The sequence below is a fragment of the Cottoperca gobio genome, chromosome 14 (assembly GCF_900634415.1).
Source record: "Cottoperca gobio chromosome 14, fCotGob3.1, whole genome shotgun sequence".
NCBI lineage: Eukaryota > Metazoa > Chordata > Actinopteri > Perciformes > Bovichtidae > Cottoperca > Cottoperca gobio.
Window position 1 is genome coordinate 1,873,102 of NC_041368.1, and position 24,458 is coordinate 1,897,559.

Below are 24,458 nucleotides of genomic sequence, written 5' to 3' on the forward strand. Positions count from 1 at the left end.
TGGAATATTCTGTTCTTGGTGTGGTGGTCTACCTCTCTATCTCTCCATATTTGTATGTTACGCTCTGCAGAGAGCTGCTTGTTGGGCCAAACTCCGCCGAAGAGCGTTAACTTTATCCAAACGCACTCGTCCTTTCAGCTCGTGCAGTTCGGCATGTTTCGTGCAGTAATGACGCTCGAGATTATTTCTCCTGGAAAGTGCGACATTCCGCATCCAGCTTTCTCTGTTTTACACTCGCCATGCTGCGTTCGCTGATGGCAATGACATTCTCGTTTAAAATTGAAGTTTTTTGACATGACGTGACCACATGATGACAAGTTCCGCTCGTGTTGTGTTCAAGGACCCTGAACTTGGCCAAGAAAAACAGTCAGTCCCCTATTTAAAATATTGGCATCTAGTTTTTTTTGCTAGTGGATTTTATTTGCGTGTGTTTCACGAATTACCTCGAGGGCCGGATCAAATGGTCTCGCGGGCCGTATACGGCCCGAAGGCCGGAGGTTCCCCACCCCTGCTTTAGGCTATATTGTACAGTCTATGTAGTACATGCAGGATGAACATTACATACTCTGGCTGATGTAGTTCTATAAAAGAAAGTTAACTGTAGCGAGGTAGCTAGCTGAAGTGCTCAATGTGTTTAGTGTTTTCAGGGAAACTAGCTAGCCAAATAAAATAAAAAGCTACTGTCCAAACAGTCCTCTCATTGCCCTATGCTGATGTCACTCTCTCTCTCTCTCTCACACACACACACACACACACACACACACACACTAGATTAATCCTTGCCCACTTATTATATTTCAGCTCAACTTCCAAAATTTTAAAAAGTGACGTGAGACGTAGTGTGTCTCATGCTTCTAAACTCGTGCACTCATATGCTCTTTCACTTACACAAAGGCACACACAGGGATCTGGCCTCTGCACGCTCTCTGTCAAAAGCTTCTGAGTACTTTTGTTTTCTTCTAAACCATGCTACACACTATGTTACATAGTTTATACGCATTCATTCTTGTGTCCTCTTTATGCTGATTATGTAGTTTCATTATTGAAAAAAAAGTTGTTTGTTTTTCATTGGCGTTTGAAAAAAAATTGTTTTAAAAAAGAATGTTGCATATTAGAGCCTATACAATAATCAAAAAGGTAATTACCTTTACTTAGTATGTAGATCATTCCACTTAATTATAATATTGCCAAAATGGAAACAGGATAAATGATATCACTGCAGTGGCAGACATTTTTACTTTTTCTACAAAAAAAACAACTCCATACTAGACTAAATTACTTGTTTGGACAAGATATTTTACAGTGCAAAATCCATTAACTGCACAACAAGTGTATCTGAACAGAAGTATATTAAACTGATTCTGGAAGAAACTGAATATTTTCTTCGCCTCCAGAGTAAACAAACTGTGTTGGTCCAGGTTTGCGTCTGGCTGTCATGCTGGTGGACACAAGACCTGATGGATTTTAGACTTAAGAGCAGAGCTCTGGTTCCTACTGCCATGACTGACAAAACAGGCGGGATCCAGCTGGGGCTGCTGTGATATGTGGAGTGCACGAGGGAAGGGGGAGCGAAAGGGGTATAGTCAGAGTTTCTCCATTCAAGTGTATTTTTAAAATAGTTTGTCATTACAGATTTATATCATGCTGGCATATGTTCAACCCTATCCTTAAATGCAGGTAGAAAAATGCAGTTTTTTTCATATTAACAGAGACGTCTGCTATAAGAAGTTAAATCAGGAAGACTGACTATCTTCATGCTTATCTATTTATTTACTGTCTCTCCTCTCTCTATCCCTAACCCTGCTTCCAACTCAATCAGCTGACTAAGGATGTTCACTTTTTAGTTCAACAAATCAGATTTTGCCACAATCTCTATAAGCCAATTATCTTGTTGCTGTCAACGTTTAAAACCATTCCTCTCTCTCCTGCTGTCAGCTATCATTTCAGTGTTGAATTGGTTTGACCCTCCACCCAATTCATCTCCAGTCTCCATCACAACCAGTCCTCCCAGTTGGCTTCAGGGAGCTCATGTCAAGCCCCGCTCCGAATTTCATCCATCCAGATCTTCAGCATATTGCTCTTCAGCACCAGTGTCTAGACTCCATCAGGGTTGTTTTTCAACTTATTATTATTATTATTATTATTATTATTATTATTATTATTATTATTATTATTATTATTATTATTATTATTATTATTATTACTACCCTTTAAGCTTCTCTTTCAATGAAGTCTCTCCTGATTGAAATGTTGTCTTGTGTGAACATCTAAACATTTTCTAAATAACAAATGACATCAAAATACAAATGCATATGCTGCATGTGCATGCAAACTTTAGAATGTATGTATTGGTAAACAGCAGGTAAAAAGTCACAGTTGTCATGAAATACGCAGAAAATCTGATGTGTTCACACTTTACGCTAGCTGTCTAGACTTTCAAATCTATCACGCTGAGGAGACACTGCAGAATCCTCCCTTGTTGCTAAATATTACAAAGGTGTAGGCCAGTTATATAAAGTCATCTAGCATTATGCCATATCAACCTGAAGCCTTTCAGCGTTGTGATCTAATCTTCCATTAATCAAATAAACAATCTGTCAAGGAAGACATTTGTGCAGTGCACGTGCACCTCGAGTGACCTCAAATATCTTGGATAATACCTCTATTATCAAGAAACTTCCAATCTTCCTAATATGAATTGATGTGCATTGTAAAGAGTGAAATTAATTTGGCATAGTTATGGCCTCTATGATGTAAAAGTGTGCAACAATATAAACTGTGTTTATTCTGATTGGATTCAGTTTTGCACTGATCATCCTACAGCAGATGACTACAGTTAAGAGGTCAAGGAGACGTTTTAACAACTATAAATCATCAGAACATTAATTGTGAGATATTGTATGATTATAATTAACAGAACAGTTAGAAAACTGGAAGATTTTAAATTAATTTTTACATTCTGTGCAATCAGACTGGCTATAGTGGGAACACATGACAGGTTACTTTACTTTACAGGAAGCAGTTCTTTAATGAAGATGAGGGCTTTGTGCACTGTATTACCCCCCGCCGTTTTATTTGCATGTTGAAATTCTGTGAGTGCGAGAGTGTGAAGTGTACCCACGAGAAATAACAATTCCACCATGCAATGTATTGAATTCTATACATGCGAAAAAAACATTGTGTGGCTCAACACCTCAGTAATGACGCAAAATAACCATGATTCATACCAAGTGACCATCATCTCGATGTACTGCTCACTAAAGAGTTAACGTCTGTTGTGCAGGGAGGAGTCAATGGGTTCTGACACTACGGTCTCATTATTTATATACAGGTAACACTTATGAGATGCAAAAATGCAATTATATTTTTGTAGTGAATTGAAACACCTTTTCATTGTCTGGGCATGAAACACAATGGACTTGGCAGAGAAGGCCGAGGCAGAACTCGGAATTCACCATCAGTGTCTGAAGTGAGCTAACCTTGCTTTTTTGTCCTGGTGAGAATCCAAAAGGAAGAAAGTTATCTGGTTCACTGCTGGATGTCGGCTTCAGTTGTTTGTTCAGCGTGTCCCTCACAATAAAGCATCCCTATGCACTGAGCCTGCAGAATTCACTGATGCTCAGGTATTCCTCTGTAGTCTCTGCTATGCAATTCCACACATTAGAAATGCATCACTTGTTTCACAGCCCCCCTCAGCTCCATATCCAGGTAGTTAAATACAAAGTACTTTCTGTCCATTTCACAGGACAGAAAATAGTGTCTTTAAATTTAAAGTGCTCTGCCATCTGTATTAAATGTCTACGGCAGTTTATAAATACCACTGACCACGGGGGAAAGAGGGATGGCAGTGTGTCGCTTCACTGAGACGAAGAGGGACACAAGGATTCACACAAACACACAGGCTTTTGGGAGGGAAAAAAGTCGAAGCAACAAAAACTCAGACATTCTCAATCAATTTCTCCCTCCTTGCTCTCTGCCTCTCTCTCTCTGCCCCTCTCTCTCTCTCTCTCTCTCTCTGCCCCTCACACACACACACACACACACACACACACACACACACACACACACACACACACACACACACACACACACACACACACACACACACACACACACACACACACACACACACACACACATATATAAATAGGCCTGTTTTGAAGTGGGCGTCAAGTCATCCCTCATCTCTTGCCATGGCACGTCTCACCTTCACAGTCCGACTGACAGCACTCTCCAAGCCACTACTCCCAGAAAAGCATCTCCCCGCCTCCGTGTTGACCTTTATCTGTTAAACAAGTACACCAATTTTTGGAGAGATTGGCCTTTTTGTAAACTTAGCTCTAAAAGAGATGGATGGATGATTTTCCCTTTGTGTTTAATGTTCGATTTCTCAGCATGCACTATGTGCCGTGATAGAAACCATCTGGCTCAAGGCCTACTTTAAAAGTAAAAAACTGATCTTGGTTTAAATTCTATTTCCCTGAAGGACAATCCACATAAACAAGTCACCTGTCTCAGGACAGATACACTATACTCCAGATACTCCATGAGTCTCTAGTCTCTAGTCTCCACATGCGCCTGTTCAAATCACACATATCTCATGTATATGTTGTCAACGTATGTAAAATGGTTGATCCAGGCTCTCAGTTAAGCTTTCCGGTTTCATTATGGGCATTTTTCTCAAAGCCTTTAAGTGTCAGCTTGAAGCATTTGAGCAATCTACTTAGGACACACAGATGATTTCACATAGACAATAGCTTGACCTATCCTCCCCCCCAAAAAACTTTGCCTTTAAAGCTAAACAAAGAAATCCGAACCGCGATCAGCACTATCACGTTTCAAACTCCCATTTACGCCACACTGACACTGTGATAATGCCAAAGCGGTGCCAGCAGGCAGACGGGCACAGACATACCACAGGAGTAGTGAGACCTTGACCGGAGGAAAGTGGCTGCGGGGAGGGACGGTTAGAAAGCTTTCTCTCCTCACCCGGAGAGAGTCTCGTCATAGAGCAGCAAACATGACACTGTACCGCCTCCAAGCTGCCTTACTTACCACTGACTCTGCAGCTGTTTGTAACTCATTTTTAGCACAGAGCCCTCATCACTCTTTGGAGCTGAACCTTTATGAAGTTACACGTGGAGTGGGAGGTGTGTGTCGGTGCGTGACTATGTGTCATCTTTTACTCTATTATTCAATATTTTCTGTGATAATTAAAGTCCTCTAAAGTCTCTGATGTATTCCTTGGAGAGGCTTTCTCCCCTCTTTGGATGCAAACTTCTTTTATTTGAAAGAATCTCAACGGGGTTTTGATCATTTTCAGATCCTTATTATTTGTATTTAGAATGTGTGTGGATTATTTGAACAACTAGGGTATCTATGGAGACTCCATAATGTGCCCTTACAGTGTCTCTCTGTCTGCTCGGCACAGAGATGTGAAGAGAATATTTGCAGTGGAGATCTTGTTAAAAACTGCTTAACAAAAAGATGAAGAAACTTTAGCTTAAAATTAAAACATCTCTACCTTACTCTGTGATAATTACAGTGGCAATCCTCAGTGGACTGTAGTGATGATAGCAGGAATCAAATGTAATGTAATTGTATGAAGTCTGAGAACCATTTTATTTTAAATAATGGCTGTCATCACATTCTGAATATTATTTATTTTTATTTTTTCCGCTGAAAAACTCCCTGAATGAATATAATATAAGGAACATAAACATCTCAATGCTGAAAATAGCTCATTATGCTTATGTTTTACAGGCTTTTGGCACAGGTTAGTGAGAGGTGTCACTGCCAAAAATACTGCAGGGCCAAGAAACTGCAACTGAAACGCTTGGCGTCAAATAAGTTATTCTTGTTATTTAGTGGTGAACAAAAAGCACCCGAGATACTGCTTCTGCTAATGTGAGAGGCTCATTTGTGGGACAATGTTTAAAATGAGTTAAAGAAGCCTAAGTTTAAAGTATTAAATTAGTTTGAAAGGCCTTATAAATAAAGTGCAGTGGACATGAATACATTTTACATCACTGGTTCACATGTCCTTTCACTGGTGTTTAATACACTGTGAAAACTGACTTTGGGTAATTGGGTGGTAAAATTAGAACTTTTTGCATTTAAAAATAATTCTCAGTCTTTATAGGCATTTAGGACGAACTGCAGGCGAGGCATCCCAACTGGACTTGGTCCTTATTGGCTCCCTTCATTAAATAAATACGGAAACGCTTCCAAGCAGCGCAGCATTAAACTGGAAAAGCATCCAGCAGCAAGTTTACTTGAATAATAGCCATATTAGGACTGGCTTCACCACGCTTTAAGTACCGGTAGTTCAAATCAAACTTTGACTGAACTTTATTTATTTGTAAAAAGCAATAAAAGAAATGTTAGGATTTATTGTGTATCTATGTAATATTATGGAAACTTTAACAACATCTGAGGACAGTCTGTAAATACTTTAATTATCTACAGTTTATACTTAGCCTATATGTAAAACTGTTTTAAATTTAAGGGAACATTAAAAGCTCAAAATGTGCTTACTTATGAGTGAAATCTCAACTGAAGTGTTGCACATCTGTCATTTGGATTGAACAAGATCCATGCAGCAGACAGCTGCCAAAGTCAAATAGCATATTGGTCTGTCTTTCACAATCGTCTCCATTATGCTCCTATGTCTTGTTATGTCTGCTGCACATAAGCTACTGCTCTAGACCTCGTAAAATACAATATAAGATACATTATTTTGCATGAGAAGTTTCCCTAAAACAGACAGGGGGAAGTACACATACATGCATATAAACACACACACTACAATATAAACTTCAAAGAAGAATATGTGTTAACACCTTAGATTAAGACACTAGTGATGGTAAGATATTGCATTTCTTTCTGCATTTCTTCCTTTTCAGGAACGTCTTGAACATTACAATCTCTGAGAGAGCAAACCTCTTATCGTGGCAAATATTCTAACATGCTAATTACCCCACACACAGTTTGAGTTCATTTATTATGCATGAAATAATCTAATATGATGACTGTGATAATTATGCGCACATAGATAAGATAAAAGAGTAGTAACCAATTATGGCGCTGGAGTTGGGAAAGTAATTATTCTTTGTAGTGGAATGAAGTCTCGGTTTGGAAAAAAAAGGGCTTCAGTCTGCTTCTTTTTTTCATCCAGTTCACAGTGTTGCAATTAACATGTGGAATCATGTCTGCACCCCCTGATAATGTGTAAGGATTCTCTTCTTGATTAAGCATACAGAAAGACTCATATGCCTTGTTGCTGTAAGAATTTAAGGATGTATAAACTTTTCATTGACAAGATTGTAAAAATAAAGGCTGCTGAGGTAAACAGCTTTCTGCATGGATTTATTTACAGCAATGAGTCTGTTATGATAATTGTACACGCTCGCTCCCTGAGTCTCCTCACACACTCCAGAAATCTGACATGTTTACATTATGACTTGAAAGCAACATAGCTCGATGCCTCGAGTCTCGTTAGCAGCAGCAAATCAGAAAGGACAGTAAAATGTACGAGTGGTGCTTAGAAATCAGACGCGTGTTGTGGAGTCATCAAATATTACCACTTCTAAAATCAGAGCTGGTGTGCGGTTAGCCCGCACCACTGTACAAACACACTTAACACAGCACAGCTTTCTTTGACAAATTGTGTGCCTGCCACAGCAAATCACAGGAAACAGAGACTTCACAGTAATCTAATTTTTCTGTGACAGTTTTGGCTTGAGTTATGTTATAAATCAAACTCTTACGCGATGGAACGTGGCAGCCTGGAGACAGAGTTTAACAGGGCTTAATATGTCGGCATGAGTCTTGTAGTGAAGAGAAGAAATGCTCTTGGATACTTTGGATAAGAAGCAAACTTGATGACTTAGTTATTACAACAGCAGACAGAAGAAATATAATGTAAAGCATGATTAATAATAGAGAAAATGGGGCTTGTACAACCACATAAATGCATAATCTGTAGAATATAAACAGACATTATCTGAGGGAGGATTGTCTTACTGACCTCTAACTAAAAGCACATTTATCTGACTCAGGAGTACACACGTCATCTTCTCACTCCTCCGGAAGCCTCTGTCACCCATTACCCAGTCCAAGTCTCTCTTGGACTGCTGGAGTTGACTCATGATTGCTTGCAGAGTCTAAGCTTCAGGCCAAAAATAATACTCCACCAGTCAACAAAGCTCAGAGTTTTCCAGAAGATGGCTCTCACAAACAATACCAAATCACTTTTAACATAATTGCCAGATTTTCCAATTCACACCAAACATCAGCAGGACTGGGAACACGCTGTTTGAAGAAATGCCTTCATGTAGGTGTTGATCCTGCCGTCGTTTCAGAACAGGAAATAAAAGATAATGAATGTGTGAATGTGAACAAAGAGACTAAACCAACCATCAGCCCTTCATGTGCTCTGTAGCTTTAAACTTAATGTTAAATGTCATGTTTCCTTACACTCTCAGCAAAGTCATAATGTTCTGAATGTAATGAAGTGAGAAGAGGAGAAAGCAAGGACGAGGAATACGGCCAAGAAGACAATTGCTGCTTCATACGAACAGCTGATGTTCGGAATAACCAGTCTACTGTAAAATTCTGCAGAAATGACTTTCCACAGACGTGACACTCACATTGGAACTCTATATAGATAACATTTACTGCCATGATTTCAAGTGTTTGTGCGCACAACCGTGTATTGCATACATGTATATAATACTTTTATTATTTTGTCAGTTTGTGCTACATTATTTCACCACAGAGCAGTTGTGAGTGGCTGTGGTGCCTGCTGGGTGTACAAAGTGCAGGACCAGAGTTCATTTTAGGAGACAGAAGCCCTTTGGTTATGCTTAGTGAAAGATTGTGGTTTTGGTTAAATGTTAATAAAGTGAGCTCATCCTGTCTTGTGCTTTAGGTTACCTTTTCAATATGTAACCAAGACCACGATCTCTAGCTAACTAAGTGTTTCTGTTGCCCACACATACCCATAACAATCATTAGTCGTGAGTGGATATTGAATTGCAAGAATGTTGTAAGAAAACTAATTAAATAAGTTGCGAACGTATATGAACATCATTTCTAGGAGACAGTGGTTCGCATACAAACTATCCCAAATATGTACATTTAGTTTTTTTGTATTATGCCATATTTATAAACTGTGACTTATTATATATCATTAGCAGCACTTAAAGTTACAGGCTGAACTGTTAAACTCCAGGGTAACATGGGACTTTGTATTACAGTGTTAGAGGCCTTTAGATGTAGTGATATAAAACCAAGAGCACAGAGGCATCCAGGATGCCAACCGCCTAAATGAAATGTAATACAGGAATAAAAGAGTGTATTCCTCCTTACATATTTTAAGGGCAGCAAATCTTATGAAATGCCATAAAAGATGTAGCCTTCCCATGGAAAATGAAATGCACTTCAACTGAGGCCTATGCTGTCATAAAATCATCCCGCATTTAAAGTAGGGGACAGAACTACATCATGGAAGTCATTTGCAGCCAATAAGAGCGATCACTAATATGCATCAGAGCAAATTATTCTGTCCTTGCCATTGTACAATGCTTTTACTAAAGTGTGTTGATAAGCTGCTGTGTTAGCCAAGAGCCTGCACACTAACAAGGGTTTCATCAGGCATCTGCAAAGACCACTTGGAGATTAACAACAAGGTATACAAATGGATTTGAAGTCTAATGTCAAAATAAAAGAGCAGCTATAGACTGAGGGAAAATAGTGTCCTTCAGATCGATAGTGTCCTGGAGTGCAATAGGCTGAAACATTCAGATGAGATGTGAGTGGCAGAAAGAACAAAACACTTGAATGATATCTTTGGAGAGCATTCTAAAAGATGGAAGCCTGCTCCAGTAAATAGCCTTTTGGAGGTCACAACTTTGGCGTTGTTGCATTTCTATTCAAAGTCAAGAAGACTTCAATGGTCTGCTCTGCCAATAATAAAAGTAGGGTGATTTCTAAAGGCCATCTACCACTATTTCAAAGTGGCAAAATGTTCATCTCCACTGCACACTTTTCACATATTGCCTTGTATTGGGCATCCAACATGTCCCTTGCTGCAGCTCATATATTAATACAGCTTAATACAGAAAATGTACCCAAGAGTTACAAAACCCAGAGACGCAAAGGTACACAACAGTAGTATAAGTAAGCTTGGTGCGCACAAAAACAGCTTCTGTTGATGTGTACTTTGTCTGTCTTTAACTCGGTAATAAAAGTTACTGACTCACAGAGGAGGAACAACACGTACATGCTGGCAACAGCACTGCACTGCTGAAAAACAGCTGGAACTAAATCTGCAATATAAAACGACTGAGGTTTAAATTAAAGAAAAACCTACTAAAAGTGCAATAGCAATTTTGCAATATATATAGATATATACACATTTGCACTTGGCAAGAGAAAGCCATTGCCACTTAAACATGCTTTATTGTGTGAACATATTAATGCACGGTGTTAAGACGGTGCTATTAGCATGGAAACCAGCAGTGATGGCATTTCACTCAGAACTACGTTTTAAAGAGTATTAAACTGGGGGATATTTTTAAACAGTAGTGACACCATTTTGGCCTATGCATTTATTAATTTCCGAGGGAAGCACACGAATATGACTATGATCTGCTGTTGAATTCAAATAAATCAAAAATGTTGAACCTCACCCAGCTCAGCTGTTACCAGGACTCTCAAATATAATAAATTCAGGATTTACTGGCAGGCTTCATATTTCTCTGAGTGAAGCTGTACTCATTTATTAGGATTATCTGCATTCCACCAGAGATAAGAACCAAAGGCACAATGTGGTTCACAGTCTTGTTAAAGGTCTTTAAATGAAGAATATATAATAAGCTGTTGCTAATTTGATTTTGTGCTTGATCTTTGAATAATATCCACTGATGTCTAAAAATATATGTTTTAATTGTTTTTACTGCAAAAATAATGACATCAAAAGCAATTTATACTAACACGATGAATACTGAAGACAGTGGAGAGGAAATAGTCTTCTTCTTAAACATCTTTGAAATTCCCCCCACAGTAAACACTATGTGTGCGTCCTGCTGGTGAAAAGACTAAACTTCTCCATTCTATGCCATGACTTCGACTTGGTTTATGGAATGTGTCCCTGCTGGGTTTTCATTTCCTCGGTCTGAAAAAAGGAATGCAATCAGAGAACTGATGCTAAAATCATTACCTAATGACTAAAGCCTTTGTATGACTTTTTCCATGCTGTGGTATTCACTGTTCAAGCACACATCACATATTTGTGTGGAGAAGAGCATTTCTAAAAGTTTGTTTGACTGTCTGCAAGTCCAATAAATTCAAATGTGCTTAGCCCAATCAATCCCGAATCACACACTGAAGACTAATCCTACATGTAGCTATGCTTGTGCCAGCACAATGTTATGATGACAGACTAAGAACAAAGACAATGTGTTGTTGTAATTACACGTTGAGTGGTAAAGCAAGAAATGGGATTTCTCCTCATCTACGAGTATTTTGAAAAAACATCTATGTTTATTAAGAAGGCACTAAAAAGACCTACGTTACGTTACTTATTAATAATGTCACCTGCATACATTCCTTGTACAAATGCATAATATGGTATCATTAGAGGGATCTCTGTGACACCAAAGCTAAAGCTGTCACTTCATTTGCTGACTATTTCCCGGCTCTTTGTAAGATGCTTTTTTTTAAATCTGTTCGTTACTTGGGAAATGTCTTTTTAAATGTTCTAGTGACACTGATGTCAACAATAATGCTACAGTACAATATACTAACGTCTAACTTTCTGACTGCAGTTTTCAAACGTGTTAACCATACTGCAGTCCTATACTGCATAATGTTCATGACATCTCCATGTCCTTCCAGAAGCAAAGCTTTGTGATGTTTACAGTATGGAGGATCATTCATTTTGCCTGCTGTTCCTCTTGGAGCATAAATCAAGCCAATCCATCTCTCCCCGACCCCACTCTCTCCCTGGTGGCTTACTTAAAGCCATGCCAACACAGCACTGGCTGCGGAATGAGCAAGGGTAAGCATGCAAGGGCTGTCCTTAAGCTGAGCTGCCTGACGGTATAAACAGGCCTCTGTCTCCTCTTGAGAGCAATGGGGATCAAGCGGGCTTAGTGGGCATGACCTATGAGGGCCCAGACATGGACGAAACATGCAACACAACACAATTGTCTTAAGAATTGCTGCTCTATTGAACATGGGAAAACTAGCCTACATCACATCGCCCACGGGCCGGGAACAGAACCCAGATGCACTCCGCCGAGGATACAGCTGACTAAAGCCTTATGAATAATTCTGAACATCCTCTCTCTTTTTCCTGCTTGACTTAAGAAAGTGAGGCCTTCAAAAACAAATTAGACATCTCGCAATCTCATTGCTAAGGAAAGGAATATAGCAAAGTAAGGCCCATTAGCCTTTCAACGTGATCAAAGACAAACGTAGATCTTCTCAAACACTATGTATTGGTTTCTTTGGCACCATGCAGGGTGGAATTAGAGGCAAAGCGAAGGAAATGACAAGACATTTGCTTATGGTTTAATTTCCTCAATTGCTTTATGGCCATACATAAATGCTTAAATTGGTTTGTAACATATGCTCTCCTTGCTCTGTTTACTTCCTTCATTTAGTGTGACTGAATCACTTTATTAGTGATTATCCCCCCAAAAGCTACAGGAATGCACAGCATCACACCTCATCATGTAATTTACCAATATAGTAGGAATGGGAATATGCAAATACTGTCTGAGTAGTTTGCAGCACCAAATATGCCCCTGGGCTGCTTGTCCAATGACACAAATCATCAATTAAGATCTCAGCAGGGTTTGGAGATAAACTAAATTGGCATTATCCCTATCCGACAATATGTAGAGCCGTGTGGGGTACATCACAACAAAGAAACAAACATCACTGAGGGTGATTAGTAGAGATGCGTTTTGACGCACGTGTTTGAGCGTGTGTGTGTGTGTGTGTGTGCGTGTACTGTCACAATTCATTCACAGCTGAATCATCCACTTTGAGACACACACTGACAAAGGTGCCCACTCATTTGAATAATGTGAAAGGTAACAGACCTTCTTTTGGTCTTTCAACAGCAATTCACAGCTACAACAACAGTGTCTTTCAAAGCATTTGCTTTCACAGGGGGTGCAAGTTTAGCTCCTCGTGGGATTTTATGCTTAGCACTCTGCACCTGCCGAATGTCTTTGACGGAGGGAGCTTAAGTGGTCTAAATCGCCATTGCGATTTCTCAGGAAAGCAGATGATTAGTAAACAAATGGTTGAGGCATATTTAATTAAGCTAATGTACTCCCAACGCTCAGACTATAGTCTTTGCTGTGAGGGGCCTTTATACAGTTGTAACGTTTCCACCATTGACAGATGACAACAAAGAAACTGCAGCAGTTAAATAACCCTGGAGTTATGTTTCCTGAACTTTACATTTAGCAACATGTATGGTTTTTTTAAATGATTATTTAGATGTATTTGTCAATCTGTGTATGTACAGGTACATAACAGATTAGTCACAAAACTACCAAAGCAAAGCAAAGAGCCTGTGAAGCGATTCTTTTTTAAATGCATGATCATTTCAATCAAATCGAACAGGGCCCCAGTATTCGACACATGATGTCTGACACAGGCTCAGTCGAATCATACTGACGGCATGTTATGCCAGTCAAACGTCTCCTATGAGTGAAATAGTCATTCGAGCAATTGTGGAATAAACTAGTCATCTGAAATAGAAAGTGGTGAGTGGCACACAAAGAAGGCCAGTGTTCAGTTTTGAGAGGTTTTGCAGGGCAGGGAAGGATGGAACTAAATGTTAAACCTCACTGGGATGTGGATAGTTTGAGCATTAGAAACACTTCAATCAAAGATGTAATCACCAAGAAATACAAAGTAGGTTAGACTCCCTGTTGGACCTTTTATATAGACAAGTGAAGAAAATAGCTGTTTTTGGAGTTTTCCTTTTTTCTAAAAATAAATACAGGACATTAGCTTTGTATAAAAAGCTAGATTGTTTTACTTTGAAAAACAAGTGCAAAACAGAAACTGAAGACAGACGAGTGTCACAAGTTACACATGTAAAAGAGAATATATTCACAAAACCTAAGCTATTTAAATAATTTATTAAAAACAGCTACATATTTTCAAATAAAAGTGACATATATTTTCTTCTGTTTGACATAGCTGTGGTAATTTGTTTGTTTTGGTCACAAACAAAAAACAAACAAACACACACACACGCACACACTACTGTCTTTACTAAAATGTATTATGAACAAAGAAAACTGCTGAATTAGAATGAAATCTACGTGTCAGTTATTGCACACTGAAAATGCTTTACCGTTCTTTTTCTTTTACAAACACACCAGTTTTTCCAGTCAAAATAAAAGCATTTTTACTAGAATAAAACACAACTCGTAACTTCAAAATGAAGAAAACTGCAGTGGCAGTGAAAAGACAAAACAATACGTTTTTTTGCACACAGGATTCACACCATCAGATACTCATTGTACATTTACAGATAATCAGAATGCGATGTAGCACTCCGGTGCTAATTGACAAAGCCGTAATAAAATACCAGCTTCCTGCATCTATGCACTCATTCTGTCCTCCAGTCACTATTCTAAAGATTTTTATCTAAATCACAACCTTTTGCACAAAAGCATCCGCCGCTAAATACAATACATCCTAGATACTTGCGTCACAAACATTACCGACACATTTTTTTTTCAAATCCAAACGCCGCATCAAGCTAAAGGAAAAAAATCCACTGGTCTTTCAGTCCAGCACAAAAATGCATCTCCTCTCCTTTCCCTCTCTCTTTTTTTTCTCCCCCTGCTCTGTTCCCCCCTCCCTCTCTCACTTGCTCTCTCTCCCTCCCTGACTCTCTCTCTCTCTCTTTCTTTGCCTCCCTCTCCCTCCCCCCCCCCCCCCCCCCCCTCTCTCTCTCTCTCCCTCTCTCTTTCACTCTGGCCTGGCTGGTTGTCTGACTGTATGAATAATGTCCTGCCTTTTGTAATGAAGGGGGGGGGGGAAGGGGAAAAAGGACGCTGAAGTGGTAAAGCCCTGCTCCCATGCACTGACATTGAAAATGAATGACAGCTTACCTGCATGCCAATCTTCATCAGACTGACACTGGGCTGACAGCACAGCCTATACTCCTCCACACAGCCGGTGACGTCAGCCATGCCAGGCCCCTCCCACCTCCATCTCCGCTCCCCGTTTTCCTAACACCGGGCTGCTGATGCCTTCCAGTGTCCATGGGAAATACGGCAATCACGTGTGAGGCTTCACGAGAACGGTAACTCCTGCAACCACATCAATGCAGGAGAAAGACTAAATTAGTGATCAGGTCGTACGAGGCTTCTGGTGTAAAGCAATGACTTGGAGGTGATTGAGCATCAGAAAACACGTCTTATTATTCCTGGATAATTTGTTTGTTTCCTCATCAGCTCGAACGACACATAAGATTTACAGATTTACAATAACCAGCATGTTCGGTATCAATCACAAATACACAAGACATATCGCCCGTGTTCTTTTTTAACATAAACACAAATAAACAAAATACTATAATATATTATAATAAAAGTCATATAATTGTATAATTGTTCAATTTGTTTCCAGAGTTGTTGTGAGAATGAGGCATCAGCGTCTGTAAAGGGAAAAGAGTAGAATGGGACATGTTTCTTTAGCCTACATGAGAGACTATACATCTAAGGCTTTGTGTTATTTGTTGCAAATAAACATGATTAATCCTTTTTTTATTTTGCAATTTTCCTATCATGCTGATATAATTATACTATTATTAATGCTGCCCTCTTTCAAGTCTTGGCTATGTTAAACTAGTAAAGTATATGCACAATTGACGTATGGAATTCATGTAGACATTTTGGGTATACAACATTTGTGTATCTATTTATCTAATATATTAGTTATTTTATTTAGTAATGGGATAAATAGACTATGCTCTCTTAATTCAGTTATTGTCTTACCTAGTCAGGTTTAGCAGTTAGCAGTGAGCAGCTCAAAGAGAAACAAAACCCTGGACAAAGTCAGGGTCCATAAGAAGAGAACAATGCTTGTATCGCTGCTTGCTCTTTAATCGGCTTGATTTTGTTGAGATTGTGGAGGAAATCAAATCATCTGAGGGAACTCCAAGTGAACACAGTGAGAACACCAAACTCCACGCACAGTTTAGTAGTCTGGTGTAAATTAGGCCTCGGTTTGCTGTATGGTTCACTTTGTACTCTTAGCACTGATTGCTCTAAATACTTGTTTTTAAGACTAACTTCTTATCAAAATCATATACACGCTGGATACATGGATCTTACGAGGGTCACTTAAAGGCAACATGTCTTCTTCCAGTCAGCACGCAGCGGCACCACCACTTCGAGTGGGACTGCAGCGCAAGCTCACACGCACGAACGCGCTGAAACACACGCCTTTGAATCGCGGATATGGTCAGCCCCCTGTCGGTCTGCATTAATAATCACATGCTTCAAAAAGACAGACGGGCGGGAACCGGTAACCACTACTGCAAGTAAGAGCCCCAATAAACAGAATTATATTGAGCCCAAAAATGTCCTTATTTCGTCTGGATATTGCCAGCTGAAAACACACAGAATAACTGATTTGATGTGAAAAGGTAAATACCTTGTCCATACCAGAAGTAGCCTACAAGAAATTGAGGAATGGACAGAGTTTTTGTCCAATGACTTTTCCCTGCGAACTAAACGGTGTCCCACGCTGTATCTATGTTGTGGGAGTCAGAGCCGACACTAAGAAGCGGCTCATGTTGCCTCTCCTGCTGTAAATAAGCCGTCTGCTCTAATTGGCTCCATGCACCTTTACAAGTGCACTTTAACTTTCAAACTGAGGCATTTGCAAATGAATCTTTTATAACACACGCTCTCCATTAACAACCATAAAAAGTGTTTTAAATTAAATGTCGATAGGACACTTGGAAGCTGTAGCGCTTTGCAGTGAGCAGCCATAGGCAAAACCAGTTAGCCCACTGTATGAGCACGTGGGTCATTCCTGTCATGCAGTAACATTTATGTCCCAATGAATTACTTCCTCAGTTTTTCTTTAAAATATGTCACATATTATAACAAAAGGCTTAACTTATAGATTAAGGTCTTCTTTATCACACAAACACAGAATAATATACATAAAAAATATTGGGTTTTTTCTTATTTCTTTGGTACTTGTGCTCAATTTGACCGTGTCCCCAGTGCAAAATAATCAAATTCTACAAAGTATAAGCCATACAATCTAACAAATATTCTTTAATTATTTTATACGTCATATTGAACTCTTATATGTATCTAAAGTTATTTATATCCTGTTAGTTTGAAGCTTCCCACCTTTTTTTGGGACAGAACTCAAAGTGTTACCTCATGTTACTCTTTTTGTCACATTCCTTAAACCAATCAACCATTATTATTGGAGTGCCTGAGATTGACTAATATACACTAATAGTGTGCCTGGATCAGGTGTTTTATGCTTGGATGCATTATTTATTGTCGCTTATTTAAAGCATCTTAAGTAGGCCTAATAAGCGTAAATGAGACTGTGTGCGTGTGTGTGTGTGTGTGTGTGTGTGTGTGTGTGTGTGTGTGTGTGTGTGTGTGTGTGTGTGTGTGTGTGATTGAGTACTACTCATTATTGTGTGTTAATGATTTTACTTGGTTGTTGTTATTTAGCCATTTGGTGATGATCGCTTCTTGAGGTGAACATGAAAGGTTTGGCCTCTAGTCTATAAGATATGTTGATTATAAGTATAAGTAGACCTACTATAGGAGAAAGGTAGAAGATGAAACTGGTATTGTATGAATGGTAAAAAGTCAAAGGAGCTGTAGCGCCATGTGTAGTCCGTGCGGGGTTGCGTTTTCAGTAACGACGCATATGATTGGCCCGTATTGAGTTCCTGGATCCAATGAAACTGCAGTTTGCTGTTACCAGGAAGCAGAAGATGCGATGGAGACGGCTCTCTATATCTGGCTTTTTCGTGTTACACATCCATGATCCTTAAACTCATTACTAATTGAGAAATGACGGGTTAACAGCGTGTCGAACATCATACGTTACATTTTCACTAAGCATCTAACGGTCGGTCTCAGCATAGGAGAGCTAACGTTAGCAGTGATAGCTAACTAACCTACACAGCAGTGCAAGTTACGGTTAGCTAATGTAGCTAACGTTAGCTATATATCCTAGGTTAACTTGTTTGAACTACAGTATTGCTCAGTACTGTCACGAACGTCGGTCGAAAAATCATGTTTGACCCACGTCACTGATTAACTGTTCTGTATAAACTACCTCCAAACGTTGCTTGACAGAAATGGCCAGCACCGTGCTGGAAGTCGGTACGGGCGTCTTCGTCATTGCGATCGTTTGGATTGCAGCTCTTGTGTTTGGGATGATGCTGCTGAGAGCATCCGGATCTGCAAAGTGAGTGAGAACAGCACCTCCTCACACTCCTTACACCAACTCGGTTACTTAGAACACAATTGCAAAAAGCCTTTCTTCTAATAAAATCCATTAAAAAGAAAAGTGGATTCATATATCTCGCTATTGAACTACATGACGACACATGTAGGAATATCAAGAAACTCAAAACTGATTTAAGTGTGAAGAGTGGACCCAGATTCATATGAGACCTTTAGCTGTTTTTAGCAGTTATGACAAAATTTCTGATAAAGAACCATAAGTTAAAGTAACTTTTTAAAAACACGTTGGTCTGGTTTTCATACAGATAAGTTGTAATTCTCCTATTTTCCCCCTCCTAATTACATATTTTGGTGTCTACTCAGACAGATCAGCAAAAAATAAATACCTACTGTTTCCTGACTTCTAATCTAAGTTATATGAAACAATTAATTATACCCACATGCTGCTAAACTAATAGATTTCTGGGACCATGTACCCTCTCATCCCTGCTGATTTATACTTGTGCAATGACTACAACCGAACATAATACTATTAAAGTCAGTAAATGTGCTATTTCTGTGCAGAATGCACTGTGACAACAAACACTGTGCCCTTGTGTAAATTGCAATTACAGTAAAGTTTAAATCGGGTGAAACATGGTGCTATTTACTTGATTGAAAAGTTAACAACTTATATGCTCGAGACAATAAAAAATGCTATTGTTTTGATTGGTACTTTATAATTCCATTATCCTCCCATAACACTGCGTTTAAGGCAAGTTTTACCACAAATCAGCAGTGGGAGTCCTCTTTGTTTTAACTGTGCTTGTGTGTTGTGTGTTTTGTGTCTTGCCAGGTTAGCTGTTATCCCCATTTTCTTACTGGCTCTCACCATCACTTTAGTGCTGGTGTTTTTCCCTCGCAGCCCAGAGACAATGCCCCCTTTCAAAGAGATAGAGGTGAGCTCTATGTACTGATCTCACACACCGTACTCACAAACTCAGGTACTCACACCTCTGTGTTAGTTTAATCACGTCTATCGGCTATTGGTTTGCATTGTCCTGCCTACACTATGAATGAGTATGTTGTACTATATTAAAATGCAAATACCACATAGAAATATTTGAAATGTGTTTGGTTTGAAAGGTGTTTACATCCTGAGTTGACACTTGAGGAAATTTAAAGTTATACCACTGACAAATCCATGACAAGAAAATATTCAAAATCAGTATTATATCAGATTTGTATTGCATTAAAAACACAGTCATGTGTTATTATTATCATCTGTTATTGTGGCTGTTGCATAATGACCGCATAATGTATTTTAATACTAACACATGTTTTGGGTGCTGAATGATGATTGTGAAACATTTAAGAAGAGTAAGTTAAATAGAAGTTGTCTCTTATTCCATGCTTATCATTAATACAACAGAACAAACATGTCGTTATCACATATGCATGGTCTTAAAGTGTGTGTGTGTGTGTGTGTGTGTGTGTGTGTGTGTGTGTGTGTGTGTGTGTGTGTGTGTGTGTGTGTGTGTGTGTGTGTGTGTGTGTGTGTGTGTGGGGCTCAGATCATGTGGGAGATTGTAACTGAGAGCAGATAGATTCTTTATGTGCGCTGATTGAGGATGTAGGCTCTATCAGGTTTGAGGTAGGTGAATCAGCCCAGATAAAACCTTACCTCCGATACAAGCCAGTATCCACAGTGCAGCCTGCCTGTAAATAGCATGTGTCATTGAGTGTGCACGTCTGTGTATGTGCTTGTCATAAAGGCCTGTTCTGCTTTATCTGAGTCCAACAGCAACACAGAACAAACACTCCCCCATGTTGCCTCCGGGTCGTGCCAATAAGCTGGCCAGATCTGCCAAGCAAGCTGCCACCCCATAGAAATAGCAGAGCAGAGCCTCGTCCCAGCTAGCTCACATTTTATAGCCTTTGTGCAAAGGCAGATACCAGACCAGCAACAGAGAGAGGCAGAAAAATGTGTCTTCCTGGATTTCTGTACAAGGGTTACGGGTAAAATGATACCATGGCTACTCCAGGAATTGATTCCAAGGTTTAAAAGAGCTCATGTATAAATCCACGTGTGATAATGCCTTACAATGCTAGCAAAAAGGCACAATCGCCCTTTAATTTGCTTTGTATGGGGTTGTCAACTGTTATTTATTATCAAGTGGGCTGCTACATATAATAAAATGTTTCAAGATTGTAACAATTGTAGAGTAGTTTACTGTTTTATTTAATGAATCGAATATATATATATATCCTTTGCTTATTTAAAGGGTAGTTTTTAGAATAAAATACAACTTTCATTGTCCACAAATGTGTAAAATTGCCCATTTGGCATGTTATTAAAACATCAAAACATTAACTACACTGACAATATGAATCCTCCAAGTAATAAAATACAATACACAACATCTAAGATACACACCTTAATAAAAAAGATTGAAATTGAGTCTCTAAGAATTGAGCAACCAAGAGATAACTGGAAGCTTCCTGTAGCTGCCAGAGTCCAGCTTCTCCAACCTGGAACACATGTGAAGCTTTGATATTTTAAACTGAAATGAATCAATAGACACTTTTCATGCAGGACTTAAACAAACTGAAATTATAAGTATTACAAATCCTTACACATAAATAGTATTTAAACAAAGGAAAAATGCATTTAAAGGGAAACACTGCTTTACTAAGGAAAGTTAATGACGTCTTGTGTTCATATCATCTTTTGATTTGATTTTCTGACATCATACTTCAAGCAGAGCGATAATGTGAATGTGTACAGACTGTGTAAGAAATGTGTAACCTCTTGCATTTTAACAAAATAAAATATCATAGTGCCAATTAGGCCAGTCGGGTGGGGGTGGTTTATACTAGCCCCCACCTGCCCCCCGCCCGTCTGCCAGCTACCACCCGTGAGCTCAATAGCACATTAATAAAACATGGCCCACACTTTGGGTTCCTGCTTGCTGTGTAATTGGCAAATTAAAAAGTGAGATGTGTTAAATGCATCCATAAGAGACGGCATACATCATCCCCACCTGTCGTACACATCAGTGGATTTATACACACAGACACACACCTACTCTCATTCCACAACAGTCCCTGTGAAATCTCGCTTTAGTCAGCAGTAGGGCTGATACTCTTCTGGTATTAAATGGCTTAAGGGTGTTTTCTCGTTTTGTATTTTGCGTATTCATGGGTGGCTCATGATGTAAATATTAACAGACCCAGAGCTATCAGTGAAGTGTTGATTAAATCTATCGATAGCAACTTTATGAACTCCAAACTTCGCTTAACTCAAGCAAACCAATGCCAAACTAGATGATCTCCAAGTCCTGCTCCTCGTTTGCTGCAGACCTGTTGATCGACGCATCTCTCGGGCAAAGCTGCAGAGTTGTGTGGTTTGTTTCCACACTGATCATCCATTTAAATAAAGAACAGCAGGACCAAAAAATAGCCAGCACCCCAGAACCAACAAATAGCAGTTGTGAGAGAACAGTGAAACAACAAGCATGCCTTGGCTTCAAATGCACTGCTGCAGAAGGTATTCCCTGAACAGACAGGTCTCATTCATATATCAACAACCACTGCCTGGCTTTATGTTAGAGCCAGTGGCCAGCTTTGAAAGGTAGTGCTGACACTGGCTCACAGGCAGGTGGTGGTCACCAATCAGATGCTGCATATCAAGTTGTGGAAGCACCTCCATCAATACTTCCACTCTTCTGTCCTCACACTGCTTCTGTTACTCAGCTGATCCAATACCAGTACTTTCTTCTTTCTCTGGGAATGTGTGTAAGGTAACAAGAGGCTGTAGCTACACTTTACTTCTTACCTTCAAGAGGAAATGCACTGGTTTTATTATTAGGCTTTCGAAAATGTTAATACATTATTCAGGTTTATAAAGTTGTGTAACAACAGTGACTCAGGGACATGTCTGGCTTCTGTTAAATAAGGTCAGTATCGGCACAGATTCAGATCTAGTACATTTGATTTCACCTAAATAGTAAACTAGTTGTAAATACTAAACTATGATCTTGAATGAAAATGAAAGTGAGAGTACTTACTGTAGAGGATGCTAGCGAATTTGCTTATTTTCCCACCATCCTTTTACCATTTAAGACCCAAAATGTACCGTTCGTAGTTTGTTTGTGTTGGCTTTGAGGTCTCCGTCATTTACACAACAGTCTGTCGAATACAGCACAGAGTTAGGCAATTTATCATTCAGGAACTGTGCATCCATGTAGCCAAATACGCACTCCTCTCTCAAAGCCCACAGTTGGCAACAGTCATCAGTTTATCACAAAAACAAGCCAGCTAAAACTTAACCTGAGGCAAAGTTGTCTATCAATGGTCAGATATGTCTCAGCACTGCTCAGTGTACAGCAGCGTGAGTGGGCCAAAGTGGGCCAGGGGAATGCTTGCTATCTGAGACACTGTATTAGAAATATGGAACGAGTGTCTCTTGAAGCTTCCAGTGTGTGTCATATCAAACTCAACTTCTGGTGACCATCAGTTATTCTGCATCGTCAATAGTTAGGTATGTAGAAAAATCTATGATATCAGCTTATTTTGTTATGATTTAATTCAAACTTCCAAGGCAACAAGTTATTGTGTGTGTGTGTGTGTGTGTGTGTGTGTGTGTGTGTGTGTGTGTGTGTGTGTGTGTGTGTGTGTGTGTGTGTGTGTGTGTATACAGAATGCAACATTACCATGCTTGTATAAAAGCCTTTGTGAAGGCTCTCTCCTGACATCTAGTGGCTAACAAAGGAACTGCTTGTTTTTCTCATGCATTGGATATTATTTACTGCATAGATAAAAGCTGTTGTGTGTAGTTACTAAGAACTTGTAAAAGTGAACAGACTCCCTCTTTCTCTCCACAGATAGTGGACACTTTGTTCATCGGTCGCTACATACTGCTGGCGCTGGTGAGTGTAGTCTTTCTGGTGGTGTTCTTCATGCTGCTACCCTTTCATTTCCTGGAGCCAGTGTATGCCAAGGCCTTAAGAATACACTAGAGCTGCCAGGGTCAGAGCTGGCACCGGGATCACATCAGCAATGTGCACAACTTAGGACATGCAGGGCCGACAAGAGCCGCCCCCCCCCCCCCCCCCCCCTTCATGTGGAAACAAACTACAGATTACATCCCACACAGAATTGGTGTTTTCTTCGTTGTCTGTTCATGTACAAACAACTGAGTTGAGATCTCGAACAGTTCCCAGATTGTTTTATTTATATTTTGTTCATTTAATACACGAGATGAAGAAATACTTTTTGTATACTGTTTTGTACTTAAACCAGAGTACTGACACTCCCTCCACCTTACTGTGTTATTGACTGTATATAACAAACCTGTAAATAAGGATGTGAAATGTAATTAAAATTCTAAATGCATCTTCCGTGACGTCCCGTTCACAGGCGTCTGAAGCCTGGACATGTGTGACTGTGACTCATAAACACTGTCAATATTGTGATAAAAAGTGTGTCATCACACAACAAACAACATGACTAATATGACACACAAAGAAGTTCACATACAGTATTTGCATCACTGAACATTTGTATTCTGTGCTTTATTAATATGCATAAGTGACACAATGACAGATGTGCTAATCATGTGAGTTACTACAACTACATTGTTCTGATTGTTACTGAAATGCTAAACATGGACTAAAGATCACAAATGTTGTAATTGGTGCTGGGGGGCAACAGATATTTTAGAAACACTTTCATTACATTCAGTGGTCAAACAATCCGCTGAAACTGTCCATCGATTGTTTGACATGCGAACATGAAGACAGCTTCATTCACACTCATGCCAACAGAAGGGGACATTAAAAAGAAGTGTTCCAAGTTTGTATTTTTACTGGGCTTGTCTTTGTCTTCTGTCTTTTAGTCTGAAATAACAGCCCATCTGGCTCTTATTAATGGTGCCAGGAAAACATTCTATTTACACACATTCACTTAGATATC

The 24,458-nt window shown here is 39.4% G+C and overlaps 2 protein-coding genes across 7 annotated transcripts in view; one reads left to right on the forward strand and one right to left on the reverse strand.

Moving 5' to 3' along the window:
• The window catches only part of LOC115019036 (pbx/knotted 1 homeobox 2), an 87,761-nt gene extending 70,932 nt beyond the window's left edge, over positions 1 to 16,829 (reverse strand). For 3 of the 5 annotated variants that reach the window (XM_029448358.1, XM_029448353.1, XM_029448355.1), the window contains exons 1-2: positions 16,044 to 16,445; positions 15,156 to 15,356 (exon numbers count right to left, since the gene is read on the reverse strand). The gene's annotated coding sequence lies outside the window, so the exon portion shown is untranslated. Of the gene's footprint in view, positions 1 to 4,207; positions 4,231 to 15,155; positions 15,357 to 16,043; positions 16,446 to 16,704 lie in introns of those variants that run through there. The other 2 variants (XM_029448354.1, XM_029448356.1) reach the window with 2 other exon arrangements.
• On the forward strand, positions 16,459 to 23,651 carry tmem218 (transmembrane protein 218). 2 transcript variants are annotated; one of them, XM_029448360.1, is made up of 4 exons: positions 16,569 to 16,591; positions 18,393 to 18,504; positions 19,339 to 19,441; positions 23,369 to 23,651. In XM_029448360.1, exons 2-4 carry the CDS (start codon positions 18,395 to 18,397, stop codon positions 23,501 to 23,503), a joined length of 348 nt encoding a protein of 115 aa, XP_029304220.1. In that variant the 5' UTR covers positions 16,569 to 16,591; positions 18,393 to 18,394; the 3' UTR covers positions 23,504 to 23,651. The 2 variants fall into 2 exon arrangements, with proteins under 2 accessions (XP_029304221.1, XP_029304220.1); XM_029448361.1 differs by lacking the exon at positions 18,393 to 18,504 and having other exon boundaries at positions 16,459 to 16,591.
• The last annotated feature ends 807 nt before the right edge of the window (positions 23,652 to 24,458 follow it).

Coding starts and splice junctions, on each gene's coding strand:
- tmem218 (XM_029448360.1), top strand. CDS start 18,395: ATGGCCAGCACCGTGCTGGAAGTCGGTACGGGCGTCTTCGTCATTGCG. Junction 18,505..19,338: donor AGAGCATCCGGATCTGCAAA/GTGAGTGAGAAC, acceptor GTGTCTTGCCAG/GTTAGCTGTTATCCCCATTT. Junction 19,442..23,368: donor CCCCTTTCAAAGAGATAGAG/GTGAGCTCTATG, acceptor TTCTCTCCACAG/ATAGTGGACACTTTGTTCAT.